This window comes from Eurytemora carolleeae, unplaced genomic scaffold, assembly GCF_000591075.1.
Source record: "Eurytemora carolleeae unplaced genomic scaffold, Eaff_2.0 scaffold957, whole genome shotgun sequence".
Lineage (NCBI taxonomy): Eukaryota > Metazoa > Arthropoda > Copepoda > Calanoida > Temoridae > Eurytemora > Eurytemora carolleeae.
Genome location: NW_019396848.1, coordinates 79,853 through 97,729, shown reverse-complemented (window position 1 = coordinate 97,729; position 17,877 = coordinate 79,853). Strand labels below are relative to the sequence as shown.

The 17,877-nt window shown below is 32.8% G+C and overlaps 3 protein-coding genes across 5 annotated transcripts; all 3 read right to left on the bottom strand.

Annotated features, from left to right (window-relative positions):
- Positions 1–30: 30 nt before the first annotated feature.
- On the bottom strand, positions 31–9,938 carry LOC111709361 (E3 ubiquitin-protein ligase arih1). Of its 3 annotated transcripts, none has more exons than XM_023483006.1 (17): positions 9,828–9,938; positions 9,464–9,547; positions 9,234–9,322; positions 8,697–8,804; positions 7,999–8,086; positions 7,576–7,688; positions 6,924–7,037; positions 6,241–6,277; positions 5,658–5,724; positions 4,561–4,807; positions 4,058–4,144; positions 3,414–3,516; positions 3,190–3,303; positions 2,837–2,949; positions 2,158–2,254; positions 1,668–2,078; positions 31–453 (listed from the first exon to the last, which is right to left on the bottom strand). In XM_023483006.1, exons 1-15 carry the CDS (start codon positions 9,906–9,908, stop codon positions 2,164–2,166), a joined length of 1,536 nt encoding a protein of 511 aa, XP_023338774.1. In that variant the 5' UTR covers positions 9,909–9,938; the 3' UTR covers positions 31–453; positions 1,668–2,078; positions 2,158–2,163. The 3 variants fall into 3 exon arrangements, with proteins under 3 accessions (XP_023338774.1, XP_023338775.1, XP_023338776.1); XM_023483007.1 differs by lacking the exon at positions 9,828–9,938 and adding an exon at positions 9,629–9,718; XM_023483008.1 differs by lacking the exons at positions 31–453; positions 1,668–2,078; positions 2,158–2,254; ... (1 more) ...; positions 3,190–3,303; positions 3,414–3,516 and adding an exon at positions 3,601–3,730.
- A 202-nt stretch (positions 9,939–10,140) lies between these two features.
- LOC111709364 (biotin--protein ligase) lies at positions 10,141–13,102 on the bottom strand. The gene is made up of 8 exons (XM_023483010.1): positions 13,016–13,102; positions 12,626–12,766; positions 12,371–12,429; positions 12,024–12,142; positions 11,736–11,806; positions 11,519–11,625; positions 10,660–10,760; positions 10,141–10,423 (listed from the first exon to the last, which is right to left on the bottom strand). The coding sequence occupies exons 1-8, from the start codon at positions 13,049–13,051 to the stop codon at positions 10,296–10,298; spliced, it is 762 nt and encodes a 253-aa protein (XP_023338778.1). The 5' UTR covers positions 13,052–13,102; the 3' UTR covers positions 10,141–10,295.
- On the bottom strand, positions 12,766–16,644 carry LOC111709363 (ras-related protein Rab-24). Its single transcript, XM_023483009.1, has 6 exons — positions 16,416–16,644; positions 15,776–15,838; positions 15,273–15,366; positions 14,939–14,986; positions 14,587–14,681; positions 12,766–13,381 (listed from the first exon to the last, which is right to left on the bottom strand). Exons 1-6 carry the CDS (start codon positions 16,499–16,501, stop codon positions 13,159–13,161), a joined length of 609 nt encoding a protein of 202 aa, XP_023338777.1. The 5' UTR covers positions 16,502–16,644; the 3' UTR covers positions 12,766–13,158.
- Between the last annotated feature and the right edge of the window lie 1,233 nt (positions 16,645–17,877).

Here is a 17,877-nt window from a genome sequence, read left to right as displayed (position 1 = left end):
TGGAAAACACTAATACTTAAGGACACTAAGCAAATTCAGTTTTTATTATAAATATAATCACACTGGTTAAATTTACAGTTTGACAAGTTTAAGTTAAAAATAGTTATGTGGTGCAGCTGATTTTAAGGACAATGTCTTGTATACCTTGAAGAAGAATCCTTCAGTGCAAATACGAATATTTCTTTTTCAAATTTTGACAGATAAAATGACAAGTTTATATGATTTATCAGTATGAATCTGATGGGAATGGGTTGGGTTGTTTTTAACAACCTACTAAATACAGTTCAGTACACACACCCTGCGCACGCCTAAACTTTCTGCTGGCATTGTACTAAAAGAAAGAGATATCTAATCCCGTTTAGTTGGGTGCTAGATGATCTGTGTATAGTGTTTTAATGAACACATTTTTTGGGATAAATGGAACAATCTTCTGTCTCAAAAATCTTCTCATTCCTAGAATTGAAAAAATGGTTCTGATGAATTACGTTGACTTAAGAACTTTAAACTTAAAAATCCTTGACAAGAGTATAGATAAAGATGAAGAAAGAATTCGTGAAATTTGAAGTGATTGAAACCGAATCATAAATTTAAGCATGGAACATTGGTTAAGCACTTCAGTACCCAACCAAAGTAGTGTTAGATTTGAGCTTAAAGTTAACCTCCTTCCCTTCAACTACTTCATACATACATCTTTCCCTGTTAGAATTTGAGCAAATGAGATGAGGAATATTCTGATATAGATATTACTTAATACTGAACCCTTTCAGCGTTAACATTTAAAAGAAAAGTTATTAATGAGGAGTGATTTCCTTATCGGCATCTATATATAAATTTGGCTTGTCTGTCTGTCTGTTTGTTTGTTTGTTTGTTTGTATCCAATAAACGTCAAAACGGCTGAACCGATCGGGCCCAAATTTTTTGTGGGACATCTAGGGACTCCAGGGAAGGTTTATGAATCATCAAAATTTCAAATATTTGTCTCCATCAAAATTCGATCGTCATTAAATTTTTTAAAATTTTGAAAATCCGCGAAATTTTTTGTGAAAATCCGCGAATTATTTTTGTTTTGTTTTACGATGTACACAAAGAGAACATGTTCACAATTAATTTAGGAGATGGGCGCGAAGCGCCCTCTAAGGCTAGAAAGAAGGGCGCGAAGCGCCTTGAATTTCTAGTAATAAAATATTTTGCTAACCAATATAAAAGGTTACTTTTAAAGCAAGATTTGCATTCCGTGTTTCTGAAATAAAATGGACACATTCAGGGTCTCTAGCTTACAATAGTACTACTCCGGCTACTGTATCAATGGCACGGATACTTAATATTTAAAATAATAATTTGGTTCATCAAAAGTTAAGAGCAAAGACGACATTGATTTCGCAAGTGTTCTGTGTTCCATTAGAAGGAAAAATTTTCTTTCTTGATTACAATCCAGCTTTAATACTCATTACAGGGGTGTATATTTTACAGTTATCCCCCATCCCATATGAAAAAACAAGTTTTTTCCTCCTTTTTCATACTTTAAACCCAAAAATTTATTTATTTTACCCAAAAGTGTATTTTCTTTCCCCAGTATATTACTATTAATATTTTACGCTATTTTAAGACCCAACCCCCACCCCCCCCGCCTCCACATCATTACAATAAAGAGAAGTAAACAAGCTAACCTCTTTCTTTCTTAAAATCCCAAGTTCAAACTAAAAGATGTGTGGTTGGTTTCAACAAAGATTTTAATTTCAAATATCTGCACTTTATCAAGAATTTTACTGAAAATCTTGAAACAAGAATAAACTAGAAAATGTAAAAGAAAATATGCATGTTTAAATAAGCATGTATGAATATAGGTTGATTTTATCCAATAGAACTCTAACGACTAGAGTCTATAAGAAAGCACTACAATCTTGAATCTTAAATGTAGACACTGTACACTGTACAGAATACAGTGTATACTGAAGTCTCAGGGTTGAGTTGTGAAGGAAGGAAGTAGATCCAGGGGAAGATTTGGAACCCAACAAGAAAAGGAGGAAAATAAAGTGGAAGAAAGGAGTAGCAGGTTCATAGAGCAAGGAGCACACTATCTAAACATTTCACATAGGTTTATAATATTTCAAGTCAATTAAATGTTGTTTCAATGTTTTCTGTAAGTCGGACAATGACCTGTATCTAGCAGGTTAGCTCTGTATAATCCCACCAATCCTTCTCATACCCTTCATGAACATGAGCTAACAATACTTTTCTCCGACTGTCACAGTATCTAAAAAAAAAAGTTGAGCAACGCAGAGCATTGGGTTTGCAATAATTAACTACATCCGAACAAGAAACCAAATAGAAAAAGCTCAACAAAAATAGAGATTAAATAACATGCTTTAATAAAAAAGTATTAACAGAAGAGTTTGGAAAAACTCGCCAAAACCTTGCATCTGACTTTTCTTCTTTTTGAAAAATGCAACGAATAAGATTTAGAACACTATGAGAGAGCTGAGTACAATAAACTACGTCCCACGGAAATACAATCCCTCATAAAAGGTAATTATATTGCATTTGTGGTTCAGAATTATTTTATTAACATTACATTAATTTATCTATATAGTAAATCTAATATCTATCACACACCCGTTTCGAGATTTGGCGTATATCGAAGTTTTCAGTTTATGTAGATTGCAGATTATTATCATTATTATTAAAAGACAACCAGCCAGTAGATGGAACAGTTATACATACTCACTACTCAGTATAGTAAGAATTTTTTTTTACTTCCAATTGTATAAAAACATCGTTGACGTTATCTCAAAAGGAGAAAGAATTGTAAATAGATTAGTAATGGTGAATAGAATACCTGTATTTGTCCTGAACCTTCTGTTTGATATCTGCAAGATTTTCAGCTGAAATATCTCTCTCAAGGTATTCAGATAACTGTTCTGTAGCACTTTCTAAATCCTTCTGGTTCGCCTGAATAATCATAAGTACAATATACACAAAATCATTGTATTCTAAGAAGTAAGTCAAAGCAAAGGCTAAAATCCCCAAAATCCTCACACAAAAAAATGATAATTCCATTCAGTGAACTGGGAAATATTTATTGTAACGTTTAGTGAAAAACAAAGAGAAAAACAGAAGGAATGAACAGTCTAGTATTTAATTAAAATTACACAAGCACAAGCTTGCCATGATTTGACGGTTTGACCCTACCTCAAATATGGCAGACTGATTGTTCTTCCTGAGGTAGTACGCGAATACGTAGGTAAACATCAGGGTTCTCCTGCACTCGCACAGTATATCCAGACTCTTCTTCAAAAACTGAACCTAGAATAAACAAACCATGATTAACTTCAGGAGCTCAGGAGGAACATTTCTGCAATTTTTACACTTTTTTATTGGGAACTTTTATTAAAATATAGTTTAGTTTGGCTTACCTCTATCCAAGACATGTTGTGCTGTTGCATCTCCTCCATCTTGTCTTTCACCATAGCGTACAGCTTAGATTCAAACTTCAAGGACTGTAGATGGTTCATATATCTAGATATTCATAGAGATTAGATTCAAACTACAAGGACTGTAGATGGTTCATATATCTAGATATTCATAGAGATTAGATTTAAACTTCAAGGACATGGTTCATATATCTAGATATTCATAGAAATTAGATTCAAACTTCAAGGAAATGGTTCCTATATCTAGATATTCATAGAGATTAGATTCAAACTTCAAGGACTGTAGATGGTTCATATATCTAGATATTTATAGAGATTAGATTCAAACTTCAAGGACATGGTTCATATATCTAGATATTCATAGAGATTAGATTCAAACTTCAAGTACTGCAGATGGTTAATATATCTAGATATTTATAAAGATTGGATTAAAACTTCAAGGACATTGTTCATATATCTAGATATTTATCGAGATTAGATTTAAACTACAAGGACTGCAGATGGGTTATATATCTAGATTATTATAGAGATCAGATTCAAACTTCAAGGACATGGTTCATATATCTAGATATTTATAGAGATTAGATTCAAACTTCAAGAACTTCAGATGGTTCTACTCTATATACCTGTTACAGTAGAATAGATATCTCTGAAGGGCTGCTCTACTCTTCTCCTGACTGTCTCGATTATTCTTTGCCTCATCCTCGTCGTATCTACAAAAGGTTTATGATAAATAATTAAATAAAATCTGATATATAGGGATGTCCAACTTCCATACATCAGATTAAATGACTGAACTATAATAATGGTAATAATACTGAATTAAAAATGAAGCCTGGTACGTCTTATGATTTGTAATGATTCAAATAATTCATTTGGACATTTAAAAGGTATTTCTCATTTCGACGGGCAACCGACAATGTGCCATTTACTAATGACAGATTCCGACCACTTTGTAATATATACTTACTTAGAACAGTATTGTAGTTGGATTTTACTTTTATTCAATAAATTCCGTTTCAATAAAAAAATGGTTTACTTTTTTCAGAAGTTTACTGCAAAGAATATTCAGTTTAAATTTGAGATTAACATATCTTCTAAAATATACTTTGTATAGAGCCTAGTTTACCTGTTACAGTTATACCAAGATGATCCATGGGGTTCCCAAAGGCCTAAACAGACCCAGCAGAATTCTGTTTTACAACTCTGGTTTTTACAGATCATATGGTTGCAACCCCCATCCTTCTCAATAGTTGCTCCACATTTGGGACACTCTTTAGTGTTTACTGAAATCCAGTTTGAGGTTTCACTATCATCATCACACTTCTTTATCCATTTCTTTATCAATGGACACCGGACAGGGTCATGCCAGTTCTCTGAACATTGTTCAAATCATTAATTTACTCTTCACTGTACAAAAACAAAAAAAATGTACACATTGCAATTTGTACAATGCATATCGTCATGGAAGTTTCTATAATAATGGGATGACAGTTATCAAAGTTTATAATTGAATGTTAAATGTAATTAACATAATTAACTTTATAATTTAACTTAATGACACTTTAATATTCTTTTAAATTCAATGAAGTGACTTATCTGATTATAGACTTCGATTTGAAGTATATATTATAAACGATTTATCAAAACTAATGTGTATAAATGTACAGTGTATACTGACGGTTTGATGTTTGTTTAGATAAAGAACAACAAAAGGTTCAAAATATTCAATGTGAGTTACATGACATTATGATTTGTGTAAATAGAACTAGAGATAAACAAGCTGAAGGAAATTGCAAGGATTATCATCTGAGAATATTATCTTTAACGTCATTTATTATTGAATCAATGAATAATGAATCAATGAATCAATGAACCAATGAACCAATGAACCAATGAACCAATGAACCAATGAACCAATGAACCAATGAACCAATGAACCAATGAATCAATGAATCAATGAATCAATGAATCAATGAATCAATGAATCAATGAATCAATGAACCAATGAACCAATGAATCAATGAATCAATGAATCAATGAATCAATGAATCAATGAATCAGGGAATCAGGGAATCAATGAATCAATGACTCAATGAATTAAGAATTAAAATGAATGAAGGAATGAATCATGCAATGAATCAATGAATCTATGAATCTATAAATCTATGAATCTATGAATCTATGAAAGGATGAATCTATGAATCAATGAATCAATGAATATACCTGCACAGTTAAAGCAGAAGCTGTGTCCACATCTACATTTCACTAGTTTAGCTTCTACATGCTGAACCTGGACAAGTATTCATATAAAATCTCAGCTTAAACCTCGAAAAAATATTTTAAAGATCATGTTTGTTCTAAATTATTTAACAATCAGCAAACCTCAGGCTAACTACCCCTGTACATAGGAATTTTTAAGATGGAATAACAAGGTAAAATATGTTTCTTTTCAACTGAATCTTCTTGCTTAGATAAAAATAAAATAAATAATAATAAAAATAAAAAACATTTCCCCCTTAGTTCCTATCTTTCTCCTTACATATATATTCCCTAACAGGTTTCTATCACTGAATTCGAGAAATAAATGATTTGTGGAGAAAGAAAAATATCTAACAAAGAAGCGAGGGAGGTAAAAAAAATAAAAAATGCAGTTAAAAGCTAAATAGTAAATATTTATAATATTTGAATGACTAAAATTGACTTGCAAGTATAAAATCATTGAAGAAACTTGTCTTCATATTAACTTTAGACAAAAAGGGCAACTTACTTAACTAAAGTAGTTTGATATATTATAAGGCAGGTTTACCTTAACAGCATTGTTACAGTCTGGAGAAGGACACCATCTAAACATATATTTTGATAATATTAGCGAATTATACAAGTTTACAATCATTGTTAAGTGACAATCAACCAAGTTCTGGTTCTGAACGGCAGCGTCATCTATGTATAAATTTGGCTTGTCTGTCTATTTGTTTGTTTGTTTGTCTGTCTGTTTGTACCCAATAAACGTCAAAACGGCTGAACCGATCGGGCCCAAATTTTTGTGGGACATCACGTGACCACAGGGAAGGTATATGAATGATCAAAATTTCAAATATTTGTCTCCATCAAAATTCGATCTTCATTAAATTCTTGAAAATTTTGAAAATCCACGAAATTTTTTGTGAAAATCCGCGAATCTTTTTTGTTTTGTTTTACGATGTACACAAAGAGAACATTTTCACAATTAATTTAGAAGACGGGCGCGAAGCGCACTCAAAGGCTAGTAATAATAAGAATTGACACAGGACCCTCCATTTAAAGAGTGGAAAACTGTTAAACCTTTTTCTGACAAAGGGCTGCATCGACGAATTTTATTTTACGCAAAAAAACGGTTACATCTTTATTATTGTGAATTGGGTATACAACTCTTTACTTGTATTTGCGCCAACGGACCTTTGAAATGTTCTGCTCACCCTGTAATATCGAGGTGTGTAGTGTGTAGTATACCTGAGTAATCTGTTACACTGGACGAAGCTGTTTGTAATAAGATGTTGATACTTGAGTTTAACTCTATCCTGAGTCAAGTTCATCACGGTCTGATCGTCTACTATGATCTTACAACTAAACAAGGAAATTAATTAATTAATCAAGCCTTAAAATTCTGGTATTCTATTTTTTTATGATAACAAATAAAATATAATTTAATGTAAACATATACTTCCTACTTTTTTTTCATGAATGTTTTCATATTTTCCTTAAAAAATCGTCTCGCCTACGTATATTCATTCATTTACACGATGTAAGAAAATTTTAACTTTTGTTACTATATTTTTTTTTTTTTTGGGGGGGGGGGGCAAAATAACTACAGGGAAAAGCTCATTAATTATGTACCTACCCGCAAAAAAACCTGATGTGGATAAAGATATTCAACTGCTTTTAATTTGAATTTGTTCTTCTCTTGTTTAGATTTATTATTTTTTTTGTGTTTTCGTACGTTAAACCTCGAATTTTTTTATTTGAATCCATTATTTTTCGTACTTCTTTGGTTATCTAAACCTACAATGATACGACTTCTATTTTCTAGTACTTTGGCTTTTATTCATTTTTTTTGCTCCGTATTGCCTCCCTTACAAGCCTCTTTCTAAAACTAAAATATTACCTGCCAGGACACTCAATCATCTGACTAGCTCCTTCATCCATAATTTTAGTTGTTAGATACTCGGTCCAACAGTTCTTACAGTAGAGATGGCCACACTCTAGCCCGGTCATCATCTAATATCAACAATAAACATGTGGAATAGATTTTAAAATATTCACTGATAGAATTGAAATTTGAAAAAAAAAAAAAAAACGAAAGCAGAAGAAATGATTAGAATAAGAGAATTAAAAAGTTTTATATTTATGATACATTGTTACATGTATTATTGAACACAATGAATTGGAATCTGTAAAGAACCATAACAAAACTAGGTGAGGGGACCATTGTTCTCATCCTTTCCATGTGATTGTGAAAAGACAGGAAGTTTAAAAGCTCTATAGCCCAAAAACTATAAAATATACCATAATTATTCAATACACTCACCGATTTTGGAGTTGAAAGACAACATATTTCACAATCCAAGGCGGAACTAGTTGTTGGTATTCTCTTCACCTTTGATACAGGAACTTTTCTAAAATAAAAATAACTCATTGAATATTTGTGGAATCAGATTCAACTCGGCTCCCCTCCCCCTCCGTCCCTTAGAAAAAAAACGTGAAAAAATGTGTTTACAGGGTTTAAGCGTAATTTCAAGTGAGCCTCCATGCAAAGACGGGAATACCCGATTTACAACGGTTTCCTTAAAAGCATTGTCTGATCAAGCATGAATTAGGTATCAATGTTTTAGTTTCCCTTTAAAGCATTGTCTGATCAAGCATGAATTAAGTATCAATGTTTTAGTTTCTTTAAAATGTTTATATTCATTTGCAGTTTCTTTGCATAAGTAATTTCTGATAAATGGCAATGGAGAAATTGTAAAAATCAAACACTTTTCGAGCTAGGAAAACATAGGTATCTTCCCCAATCCACATTGTTGACCAGATTAAGGTTTCAAGGCTACCGTTGAAAATAGAACATTGCCATCTTTAGACGGAGGCTCACTTGAAATTACGCTTACTGACCCTTTAAATATGAAAATCTATTTTATAAAACCTCTTTCTTTAGAGTATTTTCTTTTTGAGTTTTGAGGTAACTTGCTAGAAAATAAAAATACAAAACCTCATAAAAAGAAGACTAAAAACCTGTATGGTGAAACTACATGAGCTTCCTCGAACAAGGCGTCCTGATTTTCCGAATAATACTTCTCCATGAGCTTCTCCTTGTCCCATTTGAAGTGGTTCAGCAATATTCTAAATATTAACAAATTGTCTACTGTCCGTCTGTCTCTGCATTGTTCAGTTCTCCAATCTACAATCTTGATCTCGCTATCCACTCTGACAACTTTTAATTTCAGATCAATGTACTACATTACTTGACATTTAGTTATCCTTGTCATAGGTTCCCAAAACTGGTATAATAAAAGGATTAATTTAATCCTTCGCAATGAAGAAGAAACAGAAACAAAAAAGTTTTGACATCAGAACAGTAACGAGTTCGGTAAAGAAATATGACAAGATATCCTAAAATTCCTTTTCTAAAAACAAAACTCATAGTGAAATGTTATACAGTACACTAAGGTTCTTTATTGTGCCTTAAATATTTGAGGCTTTTATTTTTTCAAATATGTAGATAGCTCTCATGAGTTTTAATATGGCGTATACAATTAAAGAATTCCTAACCTAACTGTTGTGGTAGGAATTTGTATGACTGTATTCACCTCCCTGATACAGTCCACCATGTGACTTACTATTTGTTCCGTAGTTAAAACCTAAAAAAAAAGTTTAATCAATTATCTTTAAATTTAGTTCAAATTGCTTTTTCATACAGAATTTACAAAGTAAAAATTGGCTATGGACCTTGATGGATATTTTACCTTAAATTTTTCATTTACAAATAAATCTATATTTACCTCAAAATGGTATTCCTCTTCAATTATCTCATTAGAATGTGTGGCTTCTTCTCCCAACCCCAAATCCATTCCCAGGTCATCATCCTAAGTATCATTTTAAAAGTTGATAAAAGTTGATTTTGATAACCTTTGATGCTAGGGAAACACATTCCTGAGTTGTATTACCTGGAAACCTCCTTCAGCCATGTTCAGAATACTTTGATAGATTTACATTTTTGCGGATTTATGAAGAATAAATCGCGGATTTACAACTATTATTTTTTTTTAAATCATTTCGTTTTTTACATTTCATTACACCCAGCGATATAAATCGTATTTGTTGATCTTAAAGTTTCCTGAAAAGTAGGATGTGCGTTTTTCCTACCTGGTCTTCTGAATCCTCTCCCTCGGGAGACTCATTTCCGGAATCCGTTGCTTCGTACAAATAATCGTCATCGGAGTCCATTTTCTCTGCAATACTAAGATATAAACATACAAAACTCGACATAAATATATATAATGTTTTAGGAATGAATATTGTCTAGACAATTTCAATTACTTTGGTTAAGATCAATATTTTAACATGTCTATGAAAAATTGCTTTAAACAAATATTCTAATGTCTTTAACAGTGTTTAATGTTTGTCTCAACATTGTGAATAAAAATCAGCATCTCGATTTTAACTTATCAAACTTCATACCCGTTTTTATAAATTGCTCAACTAATAAATTTTCAATTTTTAAATTGACAACAAGGAAGATCTCTCTACATTTCAAATAATAGAATAAATTGGATTGGAAACAATAATTACATCAAATGAATTTAATCATAACATGTAGTTTTTAATTAAAGTTTAATTAATTCCAAGTATTTTTTTCATGAACAGTATTTTGGGCACGTTTGTTGTTTCCATTGCGTCAACAACCGAAGGGTCAACACCTTCGTCAAGCGCCCCCTCCGGGCTTATCTCAAAGTGAACGCCTGCACAGCAAACTTCAAATTAAATTTCTTAATTTTTTTGTTTTAATGGGTATTCATTGCCAGTTTTCTAGTGGTATGTTTTAAAAATTTTAATTAAATCCGAGATTAATTTGAGGAAAGTAAATTAAAATAATTAATAGAAAATGAAATTGGGAGACAAACTGAAGGTGTTAATAAGGCCGAAGGAAAAATCATTTACTTAAGGGGTTAATGTAAGTGTATAGAATAGCTCCTGCCTGATATTATTGCCTGTCCTAGTCCATGTTTAACATAAACTACAGCAGGAGGCGTTCCAACTACATCTGTATACCAACACAACACATCAACATCTACATCCCTGCAACAACACCTTTCTTACAACAACAACAGACGTCTTAACACTTCACCTTTTACAATTTTAGATCATTCCATGTTAAATCTTCCCTTGTGAGCCCTTCAAAATAAAAATGTTATCGCGAAAGAACCCAAAAATAACTGGTTTACTATTGATCTCTGTTTTTAAGATGATACAATAACAATTAGTTTCATTCTCCATTGTTGAAAAGTTTTGAAAACAGGTCCAAATACCTCCCTAGTTCCGGTTTTTAGCCACTAAATACTAATCATTAAAACTTTTAACAATCTCTGGAAACCTTGAACAATGAACCAGAGTTAGGATGACAACCACGGTCATAACCTACAAAGTTTAAAATATTCTCATCAGGAAAAGCAGTACTTGGGATCCGAATCCGTTCGATCCGCAACATTTTGCTTCCTGGACCCGGATCCGCAAAAATATGCGGATTCACGGATCCGTATTTAAAGGGCAAAATATTAACCAAATACTGAAAAAAATGGTTTGCTCTCTTTATCTTTTGAAAAAATATCCTTTTTTCTGTTCCGTTTAAAAATAAGCGAACAAATTTGAAAATTCTTCTTTTGTTCAACAAAACAGATAATCCTAAAGAAATGTACATGACCTGGATCCGGATCTTTTTTTTCCCCGTGCGGATTTAGGATCTGGATCCAATTCAAAATTAAATGGATCCTAAGCGCTGAGGGAAGGAGAACATTGGGCGAGGATAACTTAGTTAATTTAATGTTTATTTTACTTGCCCATGATTTCTGAAGGCACAACCCCCATTGTAGTACACGTTGATGTACTGCCCAGAACCGGCTTTCACCCGAGATGCACGAGCACCTTCCTCACTTCCATACACAAACTGTACAGGGTACATAAATTACGCGTGTACAGTGTACACCTTAAGAAGCAATTTAAGAAATTACAAAAAAATTATGTTCTTCAGCATTTAAAAGACAAGGGTTTCTTAACCTGTGTTTCCGGATATAAGGTTCCATAAGCAACGACAGGAAAAAATTTAAGAGGTCTATCTCCCTTAACCTCTGAAGATTAAAAGCCATGGTTTAACTCGAGTCTCATTCCTTGTACAAACTTATATTTTTATCGCCAAGTACTGAGTTCAACTCTATTATAAATGTTCTGAGCTAAACTCGATCTAGTTACCCGAGTTCTAAAGCAAAGTACGGTGTCTAATTCCAGTATACAAGTGTTAGGATTACTAAGTGGTAAGTAATTAAGTATTCGAATAATATAAATTACCCATTGCTGTATTTAACTCAAACTCTACAGAATGAGCGGCAAAGTATGCGCCTGCGCAGAAACCAAGATAAATCCCGCCTGAGTTTACAAACTCCTTGATTATCGCCACCCCCTCATATCTACACAAAAACAGTACAGTACAACACCCTAATGCAGACAAGCAAGCAACCATCAATCCGTTGAAGTCAGGGCTGAGACTTCGTCAAAAATAGCCAAAAAATACAGCTATTGCATTTTAACAAGAAAAAAATATTTTCCACAAAAAAACTAGAGAGGGAAAAGATTGTAGTTGTTTTGTTTTAATCCATATTCAAAATAATATTTAAATTTTACTAAACACTGTTTACCCAATATCCTGTAGATATGGAAGATCCCTTCCTCCTGGCATTACAAAAATACTTGGCTTCTTAACATTCATATTCAAAACACAAATCCACGATTCAAGGGACTGTAAACATAATTTCGAGGGACCCACCAATGCACTGGTGCAGGGACAAAATTATCTAATTTTGGTCGTGGAATGTAGGAGTTTAAATTTTTCAGCTCTTTTAGTCTCCTCAATATTTAATTAATAACAATAAAAAATATTTGATGAATATTTCCTTAGCAACTAAGAGAACCCCAAGAGTATCTGAATAAATGAGTTGTGTGGCACAGCCCATAGAAGAGAATGTTTTTATGGTTTCCTTTACACAGAACTCACTAGCCCCCTCGCCATTATAAATAAAAACCAGCATTTTCCTCTAGAATTAATTTTAAATTATTTTCAGCACCGGGATTCAGTTTTATAGGTAAATTAATTCAAAATCCATGGTCCGACGTTCAAAGGTAAGTTTTAGTGTGAAAAGTTTGAATCCCACCCAAACTTGTTTATTTTACATTTTTCAGAAGATTTATAACAATTTGTAAATTAAAATATCTTAATAATACTGAGCAAGTTAAATATCGAGGCCATGCTTTTGACACCACAAATTCTTATCTCTGAGTCATACCTTCAAACGGAGTAATTTTAATATCATTATTTTCATTCTGACAAACAGACATCTAGGCTTAAGAAATATTAGAGCTGATTGATTGCGTACACATGTACGTTGAGGCCATGTGTATAGTTTAACCTCGGGTGTACTGCTTATTCCTAGCTTTGTTTAGCACAACATGATCTGAGTTTGGTTGGTTTGTCCAGATAAACATAGTCTTGATAACTCTCCAGACTGTTTGCCTTGCTCTCCAGGTAGTCCTTGGCTATGGTTTGGAACAGGTCGAATATGTTCTCCCCAACCTTGCTGGAGGTTTCCATCAACTTAGCCGGCACCTCGTCAGCATAGTCCGTTGTGTTGTGGTAATCAACTTTGCGGTTCCTAAAAAAGTATTACTTGACAAAATGTTAACTTAGGATTATTAAATATTCCCGCCCCCTTGTGGTTTTATCAGGGGTATATTAGTTATTCTTGATAATCTGGGAGAAAAAATCAAAAGAATTGACATCAAAACAAGTTTTTTTTAACCTTTTTGATACTTTTACTTTTAACAAAGTATTTAATTCATTTTCCTGATTTCTCAAAGAAAAACCTTTCAAAGGGGAGAATAATGATTTTTCAAGAAAACATACAACCCTGGGCTGTATTTAAAGCGTTGGGCACAGCTACCATTTACTTAATGTTTACGTGAATTGAAACCATAATACATTCAAAAGGAGGTGGGGTGTGTACATTTTTTGTAATTTTCATTTTCCTTACCCGTGTAGTTGCACTTAAAATATAACTTTTCATTTGTGTTATAAATACAAAAAGTATTCAAATAAGTATTCTTCGTTTTCTATCGTGGGCTAAAATCTCCATTTTCGATTAAGAAAAAATGCTTGATTTTAAAATATTAAGATATATTTTTTTTATTTTCCAAAAAAAAAGAATTTTTGCTCTTGGATAAGGAAAAAATAGACGTTTTAAATTAAAAAAAATTTATCTGGCGAAATGGAAAAGAGGAAAAAGCATTGAGACTAAAGACAAAGTGCTTACAAATGTACTGAAACTGGTATTAAAAGTTGTCGCAATAAAGAATTTCTTTTCGATATATGAAAAGCATATAATATTAATGAAATATCTTTCAAAAAAAGAGTTCTGAACTTCCTCTTTATTTGTATTTAAAATCCACTGTACAACGAAATCCTGTCAATGTACTACCTTGAATTTCTTGTATGTGATAAGTGCATTATTTATTGCTTTATTGAGGACAGTTTATTAAAGTTATTCTTATTATTGAAATATAAGTGATTACAAGCGTAAATTTTTAGATGATTGCAATCAATGTTTTTTTATTGAATGTTTCATCCATTTTAAATGTAAAAATTAGTTTTTTTTAATTAAAGTGTGTTATTCTAAAAAATGTTAAGTTTCCTTGGAAATATTTGTCTACTAAATCTGCTGATTAAGTACAAATACAGTCCAGGAAAATAATTAGTGGAACAAAATACCCGGATAAACGCCAACTCTTTTAGTAATTATTTAATTATTTACAAAATAAATTAAATTAAAATTCAACCCGACATCAACAAACTTTTACTTACTTGTTATTTCCTTTGAGTAAATCAATTTTTGTAGCACAGATATAAATAGTACAAGAAGGCTCATGCTTTTTTAGCTCTGTCACCCAAGCTTTAACCTGAACAAAAACTCAAGTAAGAATAGTTTAATTTTGTTTTATCAAATAGATCTATTTACAAGAACGATTAAAATATCTAGGTTACATGCATGAGCAAAAACTGAATGAAAAGATAAATAATATAAAAAATTCGAAGACATTATTGAAGGTTTTTTTTTTTGCCAAAATACCCCCGTTTTACTGAATTGGAAGAAAGAAATTGAAATAATTGACCGATTGATTTGATAATTGATCGATTTGATGATGGATCGATTTACCTTCTCCCAACTATCCTCGTCATTTACTGCGTAGCAAACAATTGCAGCCTAAACAAAATAATAATAGTAACAAACAAATTTGTGTGTCTAATAGATTTTAAACTCTAACATAGAAGTTTAGATAATTGGAATTGGTCTGAGAAGGAATGATACATGAAATAATAAATTAATTATGTTCAAAATGCAATCATAGAAAAAGAAAGAGTTGAGGGAAAGAAAAAAAGGGAAAAAATGAAGGAGATAAAAAAGAAGTAAAAAGGAGATTACAAAATCAGAGAAAAAAATATTAAAAAAAAAATAAAATATCACGACATGCAGCTTTTGTTAATAGTACCTTTGCATTTCTATAATACATTCGGCTCATTGCTTCATATCGTTCACTACCAGCCGTATCCCATACTCCTAGAGTCAACTCCTTTCCTCCTACACTATATTATACATTTAAACTAGGTTTACTCCTTTCCTCCTACACTACATTTTACATATAAACTAGATTTACTCCTTTCCTCCTACACTACATTATACATATAAACTAGGTTTACTCCTTTCCTCCTACACTACATTATACATATAAACTAGGTTTACTCCTTTCCTCCTACACTACATTTTACATATAAACTAGATTTACTCCTTTCCTCCTACACTACATTATACATATAAACTAGGTTTACTTTCCTCCTACACTACATTATACATATAAACTAGGTTTACTCCTTTCCTCCTACACTACATACATATATTTAAACTTGATTTTATACTCTCATTTACTCCTACATTACATCGTACATTTAATTACAAAATATTAAGATTAGGTTTCCATAAGTATGAACTACAGACCTGACAGTTCTGGCTCCGTACGCTGCTCCAATTGTGTTCTGATATCTGTTCTCTCCAGCAAATCTGAATATAAAACTTATTTTACTTTCTATACCAGCGTATTCTGTAATTAAACTGTAAGGAAATGTAATCTGTAAGAGATCCCAATGTGGACCCCCCAGTCCACCGCCAGTGTGTGGTAAGCACCCCCCCCCCCTTAGGTATTCTCCTGCTGGTGGAATCAAGGAGATACGGAAAGCGACGATCACGAGCCCTGCATCTCCTGCTCTCAGTCTGTTTAAAAGTCCTCCTACCTTGCTGTCGCATACATGCGGCTTAAGTGTTGTTTCATAATATTCATCACACCCAGACCCCCCCCCCCCCCGCGTTTTCTGTCCGAGCCTTGACTTCAGAAAGTAATGATTTCCCAACTGTTCATTTGTCTTTTTTAGTTATTGTTTAGTTTTTATTTGCTCTTCTAGGTTCCTATAACGTCCATATGACCCAAAAATTGTCCAATATACTTTCATAAATATAAACTAGATGTAGTCAAACCGCTTCCAATTAAAGTATTTAGGTTGATTGTTCAGTCGTCATCTTTTTAATGAGATCGTCCACTCGTCCGATCGATGGATCGCCTGAATGTCGAATAAAAAATAACCTGTCGTTGAGAAATCTCTCCACCAAGGACGTTTTCCCACAATACTCCTTCCCGAGAAGAACAACCTTTAAATCTATTCTAGACATTTTAGATCAAAACCTTACTCCTCAATATTAATTGATTTAATCAATATTCAGCACTTGCCGAACATTAAATATGGTTTAAAGGTTTGTTCAGAATTTTCAAACCATTTTCAGCTTACTCGCATCTGAAAGAAATGTAATTTCCTGGAGAACGATTTTTGAACTGTCTCTTGTCTGTCCTAGCCGCAGCACTCGCCACCCCAGCCTATCCCAGCCGCAGCGCTCGGCCTATAGTGTCTTAACCTAACCTGACAGTGTCTTAACTTAACCCGAAAGAAAAAGCTTGAGTTGCGCACTGCGCAGAAAAACGAAATATTTGTTTTACGTCCTTGAAATTTTTCTTTAACCAAAACGGCAAATGAATGGAGTAGATCGAAAAACAAATTATATTTTCACTTTTGAACTGTATGATGTAATAGGTCTTTATTAAATATTCGATAGAATATTAAGCTAGAATTTTGTAACAAAGCCCTGGTGAGCTTGATAGCTCTCTCTCTGTGAGCACTGGAAGGAACAGATGACTGGGGGCCTGACGTCATTTGAGCAGAAATTTAGAGAATACTCCGCGGCACACAAGACAAATCAAACCCGCCAAATTCAAAAAAGTAATATACTCAATATACTATACAATATTATTCAATGTTTACTGGCCGAACTCACCGAACTGACCTTATTGTCACCTACAGGGTGTCCCACAAAATATTACATTTTATAAATAGTTATTTTTAGTTTAATAAATCTTTTGATCAATTGTATTTTACTTTGAAATCAATTTTAACATAAAATGACTCCCATATTATATCTTTAAGATCTTTGGTATCTCAACTGTTAATAAATAATGGAAAAAAACATTCTAAACTTCACCAACTGTTTTGTTTCGTGTGACACCCTGTAAGTGACCCGTTTCAATAAGTTAGATCAGGGGCGCACGATCAGGAATATGTCCTGGGGGGAAAGGAGGGTCTTACATTTTTTCCAGGGGGAGCTTAAGCAGTAAGCAGGTGCGCAACTAGGGGTGGGGGTAATTGGGAAAGGCCCCCCTGGCCTGATTAAGGGAGAGACTGCTGGCAAGCCCCATCCCTTAAGAAAGCTTAACAGGGGTCCATAGTTCGAAAAATAGCTAATTTCTCGAAAATTTAAAAAAAAATATGCTGGGCCTACAGAAAAATTCACTGTAACATTTTCAATATAAGCTCAGATTCTTTTTATTTTCGCTCCCACCCTTCTTTAAAAATGCCCCCAAATTGTATTTTTAACATCATACTCACTTCACACATTCTTATTCAAATTGCTAACGATATCATGCTATCGTTTGCATAATGTCCGATTGAACTAACGTACAATATTTTGTACTTTTTTTAAGAGAACATGTTCTGTAA

Excerpts from the sequence above, each read along its gene's own strand:
- LOC111709364 (XM_023483010.1), bottom strand. The coding sequence starts at position 13,051 with ATGAAAATAATGATATTAAAATTACTCCGTTTGAAG. Across the intron at positions 12,767-13,015 it reads TAAAATTACTCCGTTTGAAG|AGGAAAATGCTGGTTTTTAT; the intron begins GTATGACTCAGA and ends AATTAATTCTAG. Across the intron at positions 12,430-12,625 it reads GGGTTCTCTTAGTTGCTAAG|AAGCCAAGTATTTTTGTAAT; the intron begins GAAATATTCATC and ends ATGAATGTTAAG.
- LOC111709363 (XM_023483009.1), bottom strand. The coding sequence starts at position 16,501 with ATGTCTAGAATAGATTTAAAGGTTGTTCTTCTCGGGAAGGAGTATTGT. Across the intron at positions 15,839-16,415 it reads GAGAGATTTCTCAACGACAG|ATTTGCTGGAGAGAACAGAT; the intron begins GTTATTTTTTAT and ends TTTTATATTCAG. Across the intron at positions 14,682-14,938 it reads ACGAGGATAGTTGGGAGAAG|GTTAAAGCTTGGGTGACAGA; the intron begins GTAAATCGATCC and ends GTTTTTGTTCAG.
- LOC111709361 (XM_023483006.1), bottom strand. The coding sequence starts at position 9,908 with ATGGACTCCGATGACGATTATTTGTACGAAGCAACGGATTCCGGAAAT. Across the intron at positions 8,087-8,696 it reads CATGTAGTTTCACCATACAG|AAAAGTTCCTGTATCAAAGG; the intron begins GTTTTTAGTCTT and ends TTTTTATTTTAG. Across the intron at positions 2,950-3,189 it reads ATCAGTCTGCCATATTTGAG|GCGAACCAGAAGGATTTAGA; the intron begins GTAGGGTCAAAC and ends ATGATTATTCAG.